This window comes from Labrus mixtus, chromosome 11 (assembly GCF_963584025.1).
Source record: "Labrus mixtus chromosome 11, fLabMix1.1, whole genome shotgun sequence".
NCBI classification, from domain to species: domain Eukaryota; kingdom Metazoa; phylum Chordata; class Actinopteri; order Labriformes; family Labridae; genus Labrus; species Labrus mixtus.
In genome coordinates, this window is record NC_083622.1 from 22,261,021 (window position 1) to 22,274,291 (window position 13,271).

General features: G+C 38.8%; 1 protein-coding gene across 3 annotated transcripts in view; it reads left to right on the forward strand.

The window, feature by feature from the left end:
- Window positions 1-13,135, forward strand: part of deptor (DEP domain containing MTOR-interacting protein) — a 29,695-nt gene extending 16,560 nt beyond the window's left edge. For all 3 annotated transcript variants that reach the window (XM_061050935.1, XM_061050934.1, XM_061050936.1), the window contains 4 exons: window positions 528-659; window positions 2,810-2,880; window positions 4,026-4,130; window positions 9,220-13,135. In XM_061050935.1, coding sequence (XP_060906918.1) covers window positions 528-659; window positions 2,810-2,880; window positions 4,026-4,130; window positions 9,220-9,342 — 431 coding nt within the window. In that variant the 3' untranslated portion in view covers window positions 9,343-13,135. The remainder of the gene's footprint in view (window positions 1-527; window positions 660-2,809; window positions 2,881-4,025; window positions 4,131-9,219) is intronic.
- The last annotated feature ends 136 nt before the right edge of the window (window positions 13,136-13,271 follow it).

Sequence of the window (13,271 nt, forward strand, 5' to 3'; positions counted from 1 at the left end):
ATTATTTCATTAAAATGTGGCAGTGAGAACTTTACATTGCCTTTGTTAGTATTTTATCTTCTTTCTCAACTGAAATAAGAAATAATATCTGGAAAACAGGAAGTAATAAGAAAGAGAGTTAAAATAATTATTGCTTTTTGGGACAGTAATAAAACCATAGCCCAGTCTGTTGAAAGGAATTTGCTCATTGTTATTAATCTCAAGGAATTTATTGATGCTTTTGGTTTCTTAATTAAAAAAGAAAATTAAACCGTAATTTAGTGAATAGAAACAGCTTAAATGGCTCCATGTACTCAGCTAGAGTTAGTTCTTTTCATGCTGTTGTATGATGTGCAGGAATAAAGGCTGAGTTAATAAACGGTCACTTCAATCTAGTTAATCTATATCCTGCTTTATGGATTTCCTGTCCTGGTCTCTCTCTTTATCCTGTCTGTCTTTTACTAATGCCCCTGGTTTCTATCTCTCTCCCTCTCTCTCTCTCTCTCTCTCTCTCCCTCTCTCTCTCTCTGTCTCTCTCTCGCTGTCAGTGAGTCCCACCAAAGAGATAAAGGTGGTGGTTCGGCGGAGCAGCATGAGCAGCAGCTGTGGCAGCAGCGGTTATTACAGCAGCAGTCCTACGCTCAGCAGCAGCCCACCTGTGCTGTGCAACCCCAAGTCTGGTAATTGTCATTAACTCGCACATATATTCTACACAAAGTGTCTAGTTTGTGAAGAGTTTCATTTGTCAGCAGGACATAATGAAATTTGTAAAGTAGTGATACATTTTTTTAAGGAACCTTTTTCTGTATTGTGAGCTGTGTCATACCGTAGAAGTGGAGATTTTGTAGTAATATTTCTATTTTGTGTACAGACTGACAGATTAATGGCTCCTGGGTGAATCCTAAAGCCCTCATATACCGCCAGTTCAAGGCGTAATTTTTCACCCCTGTTGTCCACAATGTTAAATGAGGCGTACTGGTGGAGCAGTCATTCTGCCCCTCATCAGCCATCAGAGGTAGTAACAAAGGGGTAACAGGGTCGACACAGCGGCAATGGTATAATGATGGAGCTGGTGGGATGACACAGCGCTATGTGTGGGTGCATGTGTAGCTCCCACTGTGTGTTTACACATAGTGTGTGTTGTGCTCCCGTAGCGTTGTAATGCGATGTAAAATCCCACCGATTTACCTCCGCTGCGGATTCAATGTAGAAGTCGAAACGTCTAGTGGTAATGTAGCTTCTCTACGGCGCTGCTGGATTCCCAACTGAACCCGCCACCATTCATTCCAAGTCAAACAAACTATAGGAAAATATAGAATACCATTTATTCATTTATTATGATAAATATCAACAATTCCCCCCACAAGATGTATGCCACCCTTAGCGAGAGATTATCTTTTACATTATTTGGAGATGTTTAGACTTCTGAGTAGATTTGAATGAAGTGTTGTGTTTGTGTATGTTGTTGTGTGTGTTTAACTTTGTGTGTCTTTACTACTGTGAGCTTTCCTTTTGATGTGTCTAATTCAAGCAGAGTCCCTGACAGAGTCTCTTTGTACCAGTGAAGCCCCCTCAACCCGAGACCTTACATACACAAAAGACAATGAACAGGAAAAGGAAGGCACACACATCCACATTCACACACATAAAGTCCTTTTCCCAACACATTAACCTTGGTTACTTTGTTTGTCACAGGAGTCCAAAAATAAAAAAACATTGAAAGAAAAAGTTGACAGAAGAATCGGAGGAGTCGGTGGCTGGTTAAAATCTTTTTTTAGTTAATTATAATAGATATGTCAGTCTCTGATCACCAGAAACAGCAGAGTGATTTAAAATCAGATCATTTGTAAATCTGATCAGATGAGGTTTCCCTCTGGAGAGATTATGGAAATGTCCAGATCAAGCGGATAAAAGACCTCTCTCACTTGACTCCCTCTTTTCATCAGATTAGAGAGAAGTAATTCACAGACCGCTAGTGATCTGGCAAGAACACACTCTGTTCAGTACACACACACACACACGCACGCACACGCACACGCACGCACACACACACACACACACACACATGCACACACACACACAGGCTGTCAATGACTCTCAGGTTTGTGAGGAAGAAGTAAATCAAGTTCAAGTCATTTAATCACAACCTTTCTACTTTGAGATATTGTTTTCTTTCTGCAAAATAAGAAAAAGCAGTTAGCATTATAAGAACCACCAGACATCAGTAGTAAAATCATTGCTCATGGCCATCACGTGCTGTTGCTTTAAAGCAGCTGCAGAAGAATGTAACTCATTACTCCCTCACAGAAACTGTAGTTTAACGCACTTCCATCCATAATGGCTTCATTTTTCAAGAAGTTGCCACTTGGTTCTTCCCCATATGTTCTGCTAATGTGTAAGAATTATGTGTGTACAAGTAATTTATGAGTTTTTGAACACATTTCATCCCTGCACTCTGTTTTTTTTTTTTTTTTTTAAATGTTTTTTTCCCTTCTTTTTGCTGATGTAATGAATTTATATTCAAACTTAAATCTGTTTTTTTAAGAAACAGCTTCTGGTGAATTACGTTAAAGTGAGTTATGTTGAGGGGAAGTTGGAGTGGGGGAAGGGACGATAGCTATACTGTTTTAGGAAGCACAGAGCCTCCAGGCCCTGTTAGCATTTGACTGACATCTGCACTTTCTGCACACAAACGGAACATACACACTTATAAATAGGGTTATGTGTATGTATGTGTGTGTGTGTTTGTTTGTGTGTGTGAGTGTGTGTGTGTGAGAACATGCATGAGGAATATTTGTAGTAATTTTTGTTGTGTTTTTTCTCTCAACAGTTCTGAAAAGACAAGTGAGTCCAGAGGAGCTGCAGACGCCGGGAGGACCTTTTCTAAAGAAGACATTTACTGTAGGTCACACACACACACACACACACACACACACACACACACACACACACCTAGTTCAACAGTAACAAAGACCTCTTCAGTGTGGCTGTTGTCACACAGTCACAGTCATACATTCCCTTTTACACAGACACTTATAGATACACTAGACAGGACACTGAAGTCATGTGTGTGTATGTAGGAAGCTTATGCACACACACACACACACACACACACACACACACACACACACACACACACACACACACACACACACACACACCAATTTTTCACTGCCGTTTAAAAATCCTGCTCAACAGACAACTATAATTTGTATAAACTATGAAAGAGACATACATATTGATTTTAAGAATAAACTTACCTTTAAACACAGTTGCAGAGATTGGATGATAATTCTGCACTTTTGCAGGTATTTATCAGGGAATTGAACCCTGACAGGGTGAGCAGGACCCCCACTCACGTGGAGGGGTCTTGCTCACCTGAAGGTGTTCCTCTGCGATAACAACCCTCTCACTATACATTATTCCGCTTATTACATGGCTTCTTACTTAGGAAATCAATCATTGAAAACCATTCATTGATTTAAAGAATATATATGTTTTTTTCTGCTACCCAAATAGTTTGTTGGAATCTACAGTTTGAGTTGTGTCCACAGCAACGGTTAATTTGTAGCCTTCATAAAATGAGCAAAACTAACTTTCATTACTAACATTTATCTGAACAATTACGCTAATGCTGAAGTTTGACATCGTGAACAAATCCCATGAATCAGCGTAGCCCCTGACTGAGTTTTCAGTATTGTCATATCTGAGTCTGTAAACATTTTCATTTCCATTCACCTGTAATTAAACACCTCAGTATCCCATTCCACTTTCTATTCACTGTTGACTTATGTGCCATCTTCAGCTTTGTAGATTTCTCATTCATAGCCTGCAGTTCTTGCATCCTTTAACCTCTAAACGAGGGATACCAGATGGCTGCTATGTGTAATAATTGACCAATCAGATTCAAGTATTTATACATGTCGGTGTAACAATTCAAGAGAATTCAATCCAAAATGTCCACTAATGAGTTACAACCATGAATCTACAACTGGGCACCATTTCAAACTGATACTGTAACAACCTGTGTTTCTTCTGTTCCTCAGATTATGGGGGATGCTGTGGGCTGGGGCTTTGTGGTGCGAGGTAGTAAACCCTGTCACATCCAGGCTGTGGACCCAGGTGGACCTGCAGCTGCTGCTGGCATGAAGGTAAAGACTGGAGTGATATGGAGGGTATATACAGTAGTTGCAAATAAACTGATTTTAGATCAAGGGTTACATTTAATATTAGGAGAAGGCATTGTAGATTTTCTTTTTAAAACATTTGCAAAGAGTTACTATATGTCAGAAACTCTCGAGGCCTCTTTGAGATATATCTTCTGTCAATGGTTTGCAATTATTTTATATTTACAGAAATAAAAAGTCCACTTGGCCATGTCCATTTAGAGAGGGTTTCATTACTGAGAGTTGGCTGTTAAGTCTGTATTTAAGAGCATTTCCTCTGTTAGGATCAGAAGTTATTGAAAGAGAAGTATATAAACACTTCCTTTATCCTCACCCTTCATGAGTAGTCTGAGTCAGGACAGGAGTGAAGGGATGTAAAAAGCAGGAGAAGAGTGGGGGAGGAAAATAAGCGTGAAGAAGAATGGAAGCAGGATACGGGTGGCTCTGCTGCCACAACTGGCATGAAAGTATGTAAGCAGAGTGGCAACAAGGAATCCTGGGAATGCAGAGTAGAGCGACTTGAACCACAACAAGGAGAGGGAGGAGAGCGGAGGACTGAATCAAGGACACGGCAGGAGCAGGAAAAAAGGAGCAGAAAAGCTTGGATGAAATATTAGGTCGTTCAACACTTCTTGAACTATAAGTGTGATTTTGATGATAAACAAACCGTCGCCGATGTTCAGTTGTCACTCATATTTATATAGTGAGTTTTATTACATTTGGACGGAAGTGAGGAAAATTGCATTAAATAGCATCTTTTTTGTGTTTTACGTTTTACTTTCCAGCCTCCTCCCCCACAACTCTTTTATCTCTCCATTATGGCAGCAAAATTCATCTTTGCCCCATTTTACACTTCAGGATGTAAACTCAGGCTGTGTAGGAGGAGTGAGCCCTAAAAGAGGAAACAGTCAGTGGAAATATTATCCCTTCTGCTTTGGTCAATGTCAGATGTCATATATTATCATCATGGAAAAACATGTTATGGTTCACAGGCGGTCATAAAGTGGTGTGCTTATGACTTTTTATGTGTGCGATTTGGCTTTATTGACCGGAGTGTGTTCTGATTGTGTGACCTATTTGTGCACTGTTGGAACATCTTGTAATAGTTTTACTGCATGTCTTGTCATGACATCCTTTAGACAAAATAGAACCAAGCAGCTTCTTTTTTATTTACAGTCGCTATCTTCACTGTAGATTAAATTCCTAGTATCCAGCAATGTAAGCTTCAGTATTTCAAATGTATTATTGAGAATTTATGCACTCCCCTGCAGTTCTTAGAAGGTTAGATCTGTCCCCCTTAACTTGTGAACATTTATTTATGTCTAATAAATCAGTAATACAGAGTGCAGCAGAGGGGAAATCGCCATGGGGTGAAATGTTGGCACTGAGGCCCAGGCAATAGTCCAACAGAAAAAGATACACCCGTTGACCTTTGAGGGAAGGCAGTAAAAACCATCATCTTCTCCTTTCCCGTTACACACACGCGCCTGCTTTCATACACTGTGGTTTTGTATCCTTTTCCACAGACACACATCAGCATTGTGCTAACCATAATGGATGTGAGCACTTATGTAACTGTCCAATACGCCACTTTAAAAGACACTTCTAATGCACTTTTATAAGACAGCAGGTAGAGCAGCGTGTGTGTGTGTGTGTGTGCGCGTTTGTTTCACTTCATGTCCATTTATGCATCTTGCACTGTCGGATATGTTTGCACACCATTAATGGTGTGTGTGTGTGTGTGTGTGTGTGTGTGTGAATGAGTGTGCTGAGCAATATGCTCTGTAACAATATTTGTTTCCGAAGAAGCAGAGTGGTATTTTCTGGCAGAACGTCACCATCTAACAAGGTGCATGAAGAGTGAAAGGCTTGAAGTGGTCAAAATGCTCCAGCAAGACCGACGCGTTTTGGCTTGTGGCCTTCATCAGGTTCTGTGACCCTGATCAAGGCCACAATATTTGTTCCTCATGGATGTAATGCTCAGAGTCTCTGAACTTTTTTTTTTTATAGATTTGAACTAAGATTAAAAGACTTGATAAAAGACTTGATTGTTTAATAATAGAGGACCTTATCACCTCCTTTTTATCTTTTTCCTTTTTTTTAATCAGCGTGGTTTGTTGGATTTTTACACCCATCCTTTAGTATATTGATTGGAAAAGCACAGTTAGGACCAGTAGATGCATCAAGGATCTGTTATCCTGACTCTCTCTAAAGGGAGGAGGTGAAGATCCACATTCAGTCTTGTGGGCACAGTCAGTTTACCCAGCAACCAGCAGGTTACAGAAAAGCACTGCTCCTGGTCAAGAAATGCAGGATTCTGGAGTCTCAGATGTAACTCTCCCTGCAACCACTACCTAACCTTTTTACTTGTTGTTGTCATTGTTTAAAACACAATCAAAATATAGGGTGTTTTAATTCAACTATAAACAAGGCACATACTGTGGGTTAATCTAGATTTGGACTCCTAATTGGTTGCCCTAACCTTTTTTTTTTTTTTTTTAAAGCTCCTATGATTTTTTAAGTATGTTTCAGTAATGAAACTGAAATGTTTGGCTCATAAAGTTTGGCTATTTCTATTGATCTATTTTTGAATGCTTGAAACCACTGCCCTAGGGAAGATGTCAGAAAAAATGAGTTTCATAATGAGTGACACTATTGACTATTAAAATAGCCAAATTTGATTTCCTTTTTTCCTCAACTCAAAATAAATGTTCCTCACTGGAGCTTTAAACTTCCTTCAGATCCAATTTTTTTTGTGGGTCCTCGCGAAGTCTGATTATTGCAAAAAAATGTATTAATCGTGCTCTCAAATGATTGGTCGAGTTTCAGGCATATTGGAAACGTTGAAAGTACAGTCTGACATAATTTGAGTTTTTAATCTAATTGTTCCTGTGCGGCGATTTAAAAATTGAACTGTGATGGAACTGACCTAACCATTAAGCTGCGTCTTTCTTATTAGATTAATTTTCCCTGTAATTTTCCATCTTTCCATCTTGGTTGCAGTTAATTGTAGGTTTGCCTCAAATTATGATGCTTAGCTCTTGTTAAGGGCTCTGCCTTCTTGTTTGAGTCAACTTTATTGCAACTTTCTACGGATGCAAAAACCTAAGCAACTACGTAGAGATTTGATGGTTCGTCTTTGCAGTGTGAGCATTGAAATTACACTTTTTTGGAGATCCAAAAGGCAGATTATAACGTTTAGTATTTGTAAACTCAATGTTTAAAAATCTTGAAATTGTTTTAAATGTATGAGTTACTGTTTCTCTGGCTCTCTGATTCCTCAAGGAACATAAACGCTGACATGGCCTCGGGTCGTCCATACCCGAGACCTTAGTCGTTTTTTAACAAGGTTAACACATGTTGTTTATTCTTCCTCGCCATTTCCTTTGCCTCTTTCTACCTTTTTGCTTTCTCTGTGTGAGTGTGATTTTTAACCATCTGAATGCAAGGAGCCATTCAGTCCAGCTGGGCCCCGGCCAGGACTAACAACCAGCCCTCCGCATGAAAGGAGAGAAGCATCAGTGGGAGAGAAAAGAGGGGGAGGTGTTTGGAGAGGAGGAGGAGGAGGAGGAGGAGGTTGAAAGTAAAAGTGGAGAGAGGAGAGAGATAGAAAAGTGAATAGAAGTGGAGAAATCAAGTTTTTGCAAGTTATGTGATGAAGGCTGCAGAGGTTCTGATGTGATTACAGCGAGGGACTGAAATTCCTCTGCAGCCTTGGATTAACAGTCTGGGTTTTTTTTCCCCTTCCCTCTATCACTCTTAATCCTCTTTTTCCACTTTTAACCTCTGCGTATTTTGATCGCTCCTTTCCTGAATCACTTAAAAAAGACCGGGAAAACAATTAATAGCGATTGCTGGAGGAAATATCCCATAAAGAGTAACCTCTGTCTGCATGAATACATATTCTTTTTAGTTTCTAAAGTCAGTTTTCTGAAGGGAGCAGACTGGATTTTAATATCCGCTCCCCTGGCCTTTTAAACACATCTGTAAAAGATTTGCTTCCCCTGCCTGTATTTGTAATATTAAGATTTGTAGGTCATATAAAAAACCCCAATGATTATGTGTTACTGCTCTCTCTGACATGCATCAATATTTTTGGAATCACTGAATAGAACGTGTGCATTATGTGTGTGAGTGTGTGCGTGCCTGTTAGAGCTTGCAAAAAAGCCAGTCAAAACCACAGCAGGGTCATGTTGCAACAGCAGCAGCAACTAGAAGGCTACCCAGTCTTACCACCAGATTTATCTCTAGCAGAGATTAGAGTTCGAGCAGTGGTGAAACAGCGATAAGGGAGGCGGGGTCCAGGTGTGACAGAGGAGGGATTGAAGTGTGGCGCTCATAACTAGTGTAGTTCATGTCAGGCAACACTATCACTGTTGTTTTCTTCTACTGTTGAAGCTTTATATTGTCTTGGCTTGTTGGCTGCACTTTGACAGGACTCGCGTTATTTCAAGGAATTTGTCGCTAACACAAACATACATAAGACACATTATGTCTTCAATCGCAAACGGTACACACTTAAATGTGCATTTGCATAAAACAACATCATTGTCTTTTGACATGTTTGAGGTCCTCAGGCTAAAAAGAGCCTCTGGGTCCTGAATAACCTCCACTAGATCCAACTCTTTGTGCAGTCTACTCGGCTTTTCTTTCATACCTAGATTTGTTGTGTGGTTAAATCGTTTTCCCTCAAGCAACATTATAAAAATGGTCAAATATTGTTTTGACATTTTGGTTTTTTGAATGAACTTTTGTTTGTTTGTTATTGTTGAATAGAAACCAGACTGGTTGTTTGGTCCTCTTTGTGCTAGCGAAGCGAAGCTAACGATCTGCTGAGTCCAACTATTTATCGTACTGTGGTAACAATCCTCCTTTTAAACTCTTAGTAAGATAGCAAGATGTCAAACTGTTTCCTCATTATGCCAGTTGATTTGTGCTTTAGCCTTGCATATTACTGTACAGATTCTCAACCTGGCAAGTTAGAGCAATACGACACACAGTAAGCCTGGTGCTTTCATGGCACTTGAAGCTTTGACATTCAGAGCATTAATCATCTCTGTCTTTCTCTCCCCAGGTGTGTCAGTTTGTGGTGTCAGTGAACGGGCTGAATGTCCTCTCTCAGGACTACCGGGCCGTCAGCAGCCTGATCCTAACCGGACCCCGGACAATCGTCATGGAGGTGATGGAGGAGGCATAAGTTTAAGGAGGGCTACAACAGAATCCCTCATTGACGAGTAGTGCAGTAATAACTTCGGAGACTACAAGGTTTAGTACTTGACCTCATAACCACAGTGACAGAGCGATGTGGAAGCCGCTCTCTTCAATCATTGTTTGGACAAGGTGAAAGACAAAGCGTGTCTTAAGAATGTGGGTATTTGAATCAAGTCAGTGATGCAACCTGTGGACAAAACGCACAGGTTGGACTTGATTTTGTTTTTAAGTTCAAGAGCCGCCATCTCTTCAGCTGATGACCAGACTGCTCCAATGTGCCAGAAACAACTCTCAGTCTCAGTGTCAATGAAAAGGCCCCAGAGCTTGTGTTTGGAACAGAAGAACCCTTAATCCCTGTTTTCGTTTTGATTTCTGAGCCAGAACTTTATCACAATTTCTAAAGATGAAGAGTGTTTTAACGGACGCTAAAGGATGAGAGACACATTTACATCAGAACCAGGAGACACACAAGTCAAATCTGAAAGTGTAACAAAGAGGAATCCCATGTTAACATTTTCTGTGACCTCTCCCCCAGTTACTTAAAGAAGCTGAGACTGAAGCTTCTGAAGGCTCAATACTGCCCTCTACTGGGAGAGACAGAATGTCAGGAACGGAGGAAAACAACTACAGTTTCAGAATAGTTTGTTCTGTCACTGGAAGCCAACATGTTAAAAAGTATAACATTCTACCCCTGTGTAAAAGTGTTCAAAAATAAATTGCTAGGTAGATTCATATATAGCTCTTAGGATTTAGTTAGTTGACAGATAAAAGTGCAGTGATATGCTGTAAGTGAAATTAACAGGCACAATGTACAAAGAGAAGTTACTAAAGACTTTTTGCACAAACAAACTGGAGACTAATAGTGTTTATGGGATAGAAGTTAAACAACGGCAGCACTGAGAACATCATGGGGACTTTATGAATATTGTTTTTTGTTGTTTTTAGAATTTATAACCCCTGAACTTTTTGGTATCTTTCAGTTTTCTTTTACAATGACAATGTGTCATAAAAACAGTTTTTTATATAAAACATCAGAGAATTAATCTTCTCTGTTATGCTTTCCGTTCAGCCATTAAATGCTATCAGGAAATGTATCTTAGACACGTTCCTTTTTTTTGTGTGCCAAAAAGTACAAAAAAACCTTTAAGGATAAATACATGTCAAAAGACTTAAACAGGTTGGAGTTATATTACCCCATCCAGATTTAGAAATTTGTAATTTACTTACAGCCAAGTTGGCCTTGAATTGAGAATTGGTTTCTGTATTATTTGATGTTTAAAGAATATTTTCATGAAACATTTGTTTTTAATGAAAGGAAGCACTTGGGTGACAATACTGCCCTCTTCTTTCTGAATAAAATGAAGAATTTGAATATGCCTATGTAAGCACACAATCTCTGTAATGATTGCAAATCAAATGTAACTCATCTCCAGAGTAAAAGAGAGGCAGCTGAAAAGCTACATTCATCTTTGATTTGTAGAAAAAAAAAGAGTCTTAAAGACGCTGTCAGTTCTTCTAGTTTGATACACATTCAGTCAAATTCAGCATTTAGACCCTGAGTTCCCTCCTGATATGTGGACAACCGTGTGACCTTCATTTGAATAATTGTCAAATAAAATGTAGTAAATATTTTGCTGTTGTTTGATATCAGCCAGTACTTACATTAAATAATGTTTCATTTTGAAAACATGGACCCTCCTATGAATACATAATCTGAAAAACATCACAATTGTAAAATATGGCACAACTCAAACAGGATAAAAAAAAAGATGTTTAAGAAACATAAATATTTATTCTGAATTCACACCTGGTTCACGGTAAGGAGAAGGACTTTACCTCAATTAATGATCTGAAAAAACTTTTTTTTTTGTACAGCCCTGTACATGAGAACAAAGAAGCAACACAATGGGCGTACATGCCTGTGCACAGGACAGGGGAAAGACACAGGGACAACAGGGACAGAACATTTTGACCATACTAACATGCTTACCACACATTCTGAGGAAGACATGTCATAGAGAAAGCCAAAGAGGAGATGGTCAGAATACATTTCATTTATAAAGCAATGTTGGTGTTCTTTACAACATTTGAGAAACCATCTGTGGTGAGATTCTGAGACTAGCCCAGTTATCAGTGTTGTTGCCTTGAGAAGTGGGACATCTACTTATTTGGGGATGGAGCCTGTGTAGTTTTTCTATAAACAATCTTTCAAGAATAACTGACACCAATCTTTAAAGCAGGCTTTAGTTTTAAACGAATGGATTTGTAGCCTCTGAATTAATATCAGACTTAACTGTATGTTTATAGACTGTGCCATCATGTGATTAGACAGACTAGCGTGATAGGATCACATTATACAGTTATAAGAAGAGCATGAATTAATAATGTTTGTTCTGCTCCAACAGTAACACAAAGTGTGTGTCTGTATTCATAGTTGATTAGTGAGTAAACTCTTGTTTAACTTGTATGTTTCAGACAAAATCCCACTGACTGGTTCATTGGATGTGTACTTAGTCTAGCCCTAACGTAAAATCATGACTAGAAAACTTGTCTTTAGAAAAGCTTTTCTTTTCATTGTGAACATATATTCAGGAAATCGTTATTGCCAAACAGTAGAATAAACTATGTTACAGTAAAAAGCCTCTCAGTGTCTACCGTGAGTATTCAGTGGACATCTCTTTGGTGTTTCTCAGTGTGCTTAGATGTTGTAAAATGCATGATTCCTGTAAATATGTGCTTCTAAAGCCTTAGCTGCTAATCCAAAGCGCTTTTTCAGTCTGTTTACCTCCAAAATGGTTTTTCACATTTCTCAGTCCTGCAGGTAAAGAAAGATTGGAGCCTATAAAAGTCTTTGGTTTCACATGCCTTCTGGATCCCTACTTATTAAAATAACAGAAGAATGTTTATGAGATTATTATAGATTATATTTGAGATTCTCATCTGTGATCATTACTGTGATGGAAATTCATGACATTTTGACTTTTCATTTGATCTAAAGCTGACATACAGTATTTCTTGTTTTGGTATACCATCTGGACTTTAACCAGATATTTCAATATTTCATACTTTTTGCCACATTTCGGATGTTTCCATAGAGCCATGAAACAGTTATATGGTTTTACTTCTACAGTCCTTTTTTTTAGTCTGGTAACTGTAAAGAAGTGATGTGGCTGAAGGCAGTTTGGAAATGGTACAAAAGATGATTTATTGACTTTTGGTCGGCTGAAACGGGTTCACTGACTGTTCAAACTAAACGCCTGAAAGTGTTTGCCTTAACTTCTTATTTTGCTGCTAATCCCACTTGTTGTTGATTTAATGTCTTGTTCTTTTCTCCAGCTCTGTTAGCTATAACGTGGTGTTCAGAAAGTGCTCATTAAACTGTTACCATGCATTAGTTATGTTGACAATCATTGTTTTATAGACACTACCATGAAAAAGCACATGCTTCTAGCAATGATCTGACAGGATGTATTACACCATTATCGCCATGTGCTGTTCATATTCTCACTTTTGTACTTACATGATAGATCCACATGTTTCATTAAAGGGAGTATCTGCTTAATGTTCACCACACGAGGCCAGATAGGGTTTCCACAATATTTTCAGCTGGTGCAGCTGTGTTTTAATTTTCTCTGCTATCACAGGTTGAATGTAGATTTTGTCGTCGATTACATGTTTGCTTTTACCGCAGTCTATTTTTGAAAATGCAGCTAAACCTCATTCTGATGCTCCGATGGATTAAACAGTCGATTAAGTGTTTAATAAAGAAACTGATTCTACTTTGTGCCTGTGGTTTCTTCTTCAGAAATTGTGGAATAATTATAATAATTGTAGGCTCACATTCTTTTTTCTGGACATCTTAGTGCCCCTTTAGCCCTTAAGTAGATGCACTGCACATCTTAATAATAAATGTAA